The 5,242-nt window shown below is 36.2% G+C and overlaps 1 protein-coding gene across 1 annotated transcript; it reads right to left on the bottom strand.

Moving 5' to 3' along the window:
- Positions 1-1,401: 1,401 nt before the first annotated feature.
- LOC102474306 (olfactory receptor 2G3) lies at positions 1,402-2,337 on the bottom strand. The gene has a single exon (XM_006158377.1). The coding sequence runs from the start codon at positions 2,335-2,337 to the stop codon at positions 1,402-1,404; it is 936 nt and encodes a 311-aa protein (XP_006158439.1).
- Between the last annotated feature and the right edge of the window lie 2,905 nt (positions 2,338-5,242).

Below are 5,242 nucleotides of genomic sequence, written 5' to 3'. Positions count from 1 at the left end.
CGTGCTCTATAGCGAAAATCTCTCCAAAAAAAAAAAAGTGACTTAGTTCCTTCAGGCAAGAGAATATTTCTTCTTAACAATGTAATGCCACACAGCTTCAGGTAGTCTATAATTTTAGTCCCAATAGAGATGAGCCTAGAGAACATTGTGTAAAGTGAAATAAGAAAAGCACATGGCACAAAGGACAAATATCACATGTTCTCACTCACATGTGAAATATAAAAAGGATGATCTCATGAGACCAGCATTTGGCATAATGGCTATGTCTCTGGACTCCCATGTAGTTGACCATGGTTCCAGTCTCGTACTTGGTGGCTTAAACTCATGCCAGGCATGTGCACATGGGTGCTCAAGACCCCAAGAGGAGAAAGGAGGAGAAGGGATTGCAGCATGGCCATCCCCCTGGGGGCTTATTTCTCACTTTCTGTCTCTCTATCTCTCTCTGTCTTTCTGGTGAGTGCACGTGCCCTGTAGCAAAAACCTCTCAACAAAACAAAACAAAACAAAACAAACAAACAAACAAAAAACCCTCTCAATAGTAGAGAGTAGAATAGAAGTTACTAGAGGCTGGGAAAGGAGAGAGGAAGTCATGGAGATAGGTTAGTCAGTGGGTAAAATTTACAGTTAGATGAGAGGAGTAAGTTCTAATGTTGCAATCACTTCACAGCAAAAGAAAACATATATAACCATAATTCATGGCATATTCCAAAATAGCTATAAAATAAGATTTAAAATGACCTCACTACAAAGAAATGATGTTTAAGGTAATTATTCTAATTTGATCATGATACATTGCATGTATCAAAATTTCACACTGCATGTGTACATATGATATGTCAATAAAAATTATTTAAAAAGTAAACAAATTTCCCTAGACATAAGCTTTTTAAGTGACTAATGAAATAGCAATTAATGCTGAGAGTTTTTCTAATACATTAAAGCCCTGCTGTATTGTTTTGTTTTGTTTTGTTTTGGAGAGATTTTGGCTATAAGGCACATGTGCTCACCAGACAGACAGAGAAAGACAGAGAGACAGAAAGCAAGAAATCACCCCCCAGGGGGGATGGCCACACCGCAATCCCTTCTCCTCCATTCTCCTGTCAGGATCTTGGGCATGCATGCACACATGCCCAGCATGAGGTTTAAGCCACCGGGTTCGGGACACGAACCGGGGTCGACTACATGGGAGTCCAGTGACATAGCCATTATGCTAACTGCTGGTCCCCCTGCTGTATTCTTGAGAGAAACATTTTCCTGTTGAGTTTGCTACTGGATTTATGTGCCTTATAAGAATGGCAGGGAAGATGGTGACCGTCCAAGTTATTTTCAACTTGTTCACTTCATATCCAGAAGGTACTTATCTTAGGTTAGCAGTTAAGCTTAGTGCCTCATTAACAGCTCTCACATTCTCTGTTTTGCAATAGCTCTTCTTAAAGCTCCTTTCACATCCTGGTTCCTCAGGCTGTAGATCAGGGGGTTGAGCATGGGTGTGACCACAGTGTAGAACACTGCAATGATCTTGCCTCCAGCCCGGGAAGACTTTGACTGGGGTCTCATGTACATGAAGATGGCAGTTCCATAGAATAACACCACTACCGTCAGGTGGGAGGCACATGTGGACAGTGATTTTTGTCTCCCAGAGGCCGACCGTATTTTGAGAACAGACAGAAGGATCCGGGCATAAGAAACAACAATGAGAAGAAAAGGGATGAAGACAATGATAATACTGAAGATAAAAACCACCAACTCAGTGAGTGAGGTATCAGTGCAGGCCAGTCTTAGGACAGAAGGCACCTCACAGAAAAAGTGATTCAGGACATTGGGCCCACAGTAGGGCAATCTCAAGGTGAGGACATTGATAACCATGGAGCTCAGGAAACTACTAGACCAAGAAATTGCTGCCAGCTGGACACAGGTGTTTCTGTCCATAATGACAGTATAGTGAAGAGGATGGCAAATAGCGACATATCTATCATAAGCCATGACACCAAGGAGAACACATTCAATCATTCCAAAGGAGAGGGAAAGATACATCTGAGCAGCACAGCTAGAGAATGGGATCGTCTTCTTTCTCCCCACCATGTTGGACAGCATTTGTGGGACAGTGGAGGATGTATAGCAAATGTCCACAAAGGATAAATTAGTAAGAAAGAAGTACATGGGGGTTTGGAGACGTGGTTCTATCTGAATAATAGTGATGATAATGATGTTCCCAGCCACCGTTAGTAAATAGAAGAACAAGAACATAACAAAAAGAATGAGCTGTGTCTCTGGCTCAGACGAGAGTCCCAGGAACACAAATTCAGTCACAGTAAAGTTTAGTTTTATTGTGCTCATTTTTTTGGGCCTCCTTCCTCTCACAGAATCATTTACTCAGTTGAAGATGCTATCAAATGCCTATTTGTCAGAATTTGAGAAACTAAAAATGATGGGGGGGAAAAAAAGCAAAATCTTGGTCTGAGATTGGCAAATTTTCTTCTGTTTTTGTAGCAAATATTCTGAAGAGATAAAAATATCAAAATTAACTATTTGCTAGAGTTAAGATATTCTTGCTTTCTGAAAGGGGATAAATTTTTCTTTTATCTGTTTATAATCATTCCAAGCCCTATGCATTCATCAAAGCCTTACTTATACCTTTCCTACTTCAAAAAGATCAATTTTTTTTTGGTCATTGTTTTATACCTAAGAATAGATCAGCCTGATGCAAAACTCAGAGAGCAATGAACCATGGCTTCATAAGCTACACAACAAATCTTTAAATTAAGGCAGGAATAGCAAGTAGGCTATGCTTTCATATCACACTGACACAGATATTTTCTAGAATAATTTTGTAAAGTAGTATAGTATAGGGATTAAAAACAAAAATGTTAAAAAGGAAAAACCTAAATATTAAGTCTGACTGTATCACTTCTTTGCTAGTGGGCAAGTATCTAAACATCTCCAAGTTCACTTTTGTCCTACATTAAGCAAGAAGTATATTAGAACTTAGTATACAGTAGTGTCTCATGATTCCATTAGACAAGTCCACCAAGGGATTTAACGTAGTATCTGACGCATGGTACCGTATTTTATAAATTATAGCTAGTGGCGTCTATAGGTTCCAGGTTTATTCAATTTGCTCAAATTTACTTCGATTCTAAGAGTGGAAGGACTATAAGATATAACCATCTTGGTAATGCTTAATACATGACTGTAGAGACATTTAGAGCCCACCTAAAACTCTTAGAGGACTTCTGAGGGTTTAATATTACAAAGAATTATAATGTTCCTTCAATGGTTATCAATTTACCCATAGATGTGGCTGTTCCAAAATTGTAATTTTTAGGAATCAATCACTGAATTATAAAAATTACGCAGGAAAATAAATCATCCCTTGATAAGATGAAAGCAGCACTTATATGGCAATTATTAAATATAGTTGACAGATATAGATGACAATTTATCACTTAATGTGAAATTATATTATAAACCACCCTAAGTAAATAATTTAGATCTAGTTTTGAGAAAGCACAGAGGAGAAAGAGGAGACTATTAGAATAGGGGCTCATGAGAGACCATGTTATAGTAGACAGCCGCATCTTAAATCAGCAAGAATTCTGGAACATAAAAAGTTCATAATGAAAGTTCTTAATATTTGATGTTCAGCAGCAGCAGGGACAAATAAATTACGTTTCTTTCCAACAAAATCTCTATGGAAAAAATATTTCATACAAAAGTTGACATTTATTGCTATCTTCTCTGAGTCTTTATGACATGGTAAGCATTTTGTGTGCTATTGTGGATATAGTAAACCTGATCTTCACAGCCTCTCCAAAACAGATTTATAATTTATTTTAAAGATAAAGATATTATGGATCAGAGAGACCATACAGCTTTTTGGTTTCAAAACATTTAATAGAGTCATAACTTGTACTCAAATCTGGCTAATTCCAATAGGGTCTCTAGTTAAAAACTTGGTTTTATTACTAGTATTTTCTATCGCTATTATTTTATTGTAATTATTTTCCACATCAACAGCTATTCTGCATATAGGCACAGCAGACAAAACATACCATAAAGTCATAAGCAATATATAGAAATTATCTGCTTCATATCTCTTCTCTCCATAAAGGCATGAAAGAAAAATCCCAAAAAGAAAAAAGCAGATGATCCATGAACAAAAATACAATTTCATAAATTTATTTTATAATCACACATGAGATACTGCCGTAATTTAAACAAGCCCTTTTATAAATTAAAGAAAGATGAAGGTGAACCCAAAGACAATACAATACCTAATTCATCTGGAGTTTTTCATTTTAGAGCAGTAGGCTGAATTCTAAATTCCTGAGGGATATTTTCCCAGACCAATAATTATAATTATTTTTTCTGAAGGATTCCTTGGTGACATGTTTTTTGGATTTGTTTGGTGGTTTTTGTTGTTGTTGTTGTTTTCCCTAAAACTGGACTTTTTCCATGGCTTGAACATGGCTTGGTTTTTAAGGACCACCTGTCTTTATACTTTCATATTACGTAACACCACTAATCATGAAAATGTACTCACTCATCACAGGAACAGCAATGTATAAAATATAAGCTTCAAAAACTAAGTAAGATCAACAGAAATTTAGGAATGATTATGGTTTTAATATGATCTCAGTTATCCACATGACAAAGTGGAACTATAGGTTCTCCCTAACAATACAAACATGACCCATCTCTTACTGCATAGCAGTCAAATATAGTTCATAAAAAAAATCATACCGGCCTTGGAAATAGCATGTCATGTGACTTCAAGCATACCATTTCATGAGCTTCAATTATTTATGTTTGTTTTTCTTACTTGTTTAGCATTAATAATAAGTAATAATTGTGTGTACTTATGAAGTATATTTTTGACCTATAGTATATATACACTGTAGTGCTAGTCAATAAAGCTAATTAATATTGTATCCATAATTTCACCAACTTATTTCTTCTGTGGTAATAACATTTAAAAATTACTCTTTTAGCAATGTGTAATATTTATTGTTATTTACTGTGAGGAACAGTAATTCAATAAGTCACTAAAACTTGTTTTTTCACTTTCTTTGAAACTTTGTACCTTTGACCAACATCTTCCTTTCCCTGTCTCTTCTCCACCCCTACCTCCAGCTTCTAGTAAACTTCTCTGTTTCTGTGAGAGCAAATATATCAAGATTGTACATATAGGTGTTATCTTACAGTGTTAGTCTTTGTGTGTCTGGCCTAAATCATTTTGCAT

The sequence above is a fragment of the Tupaia chinensis genome, unplaced genomic scaffold (assembly GCF_000334495.1).
Source record: "Tupaia chinensis unplaced genomic scaffold, TupChi_1.0 Scaffold000586_1, whole genome shotgun sequence".
Classification (NCBI taxonomy): domain Eukaryota; kingdom Metazoa; phylum Chordata; class Mammalia; order Scandentia; family Tupaiidae; genus Tupaia; species Tupaia belangeri.
The sequence above is the reverse complement of the archived record's forward strand: the minus strand, read 5'-3'. Positions and strand labels throughout refer to the sequence as shown.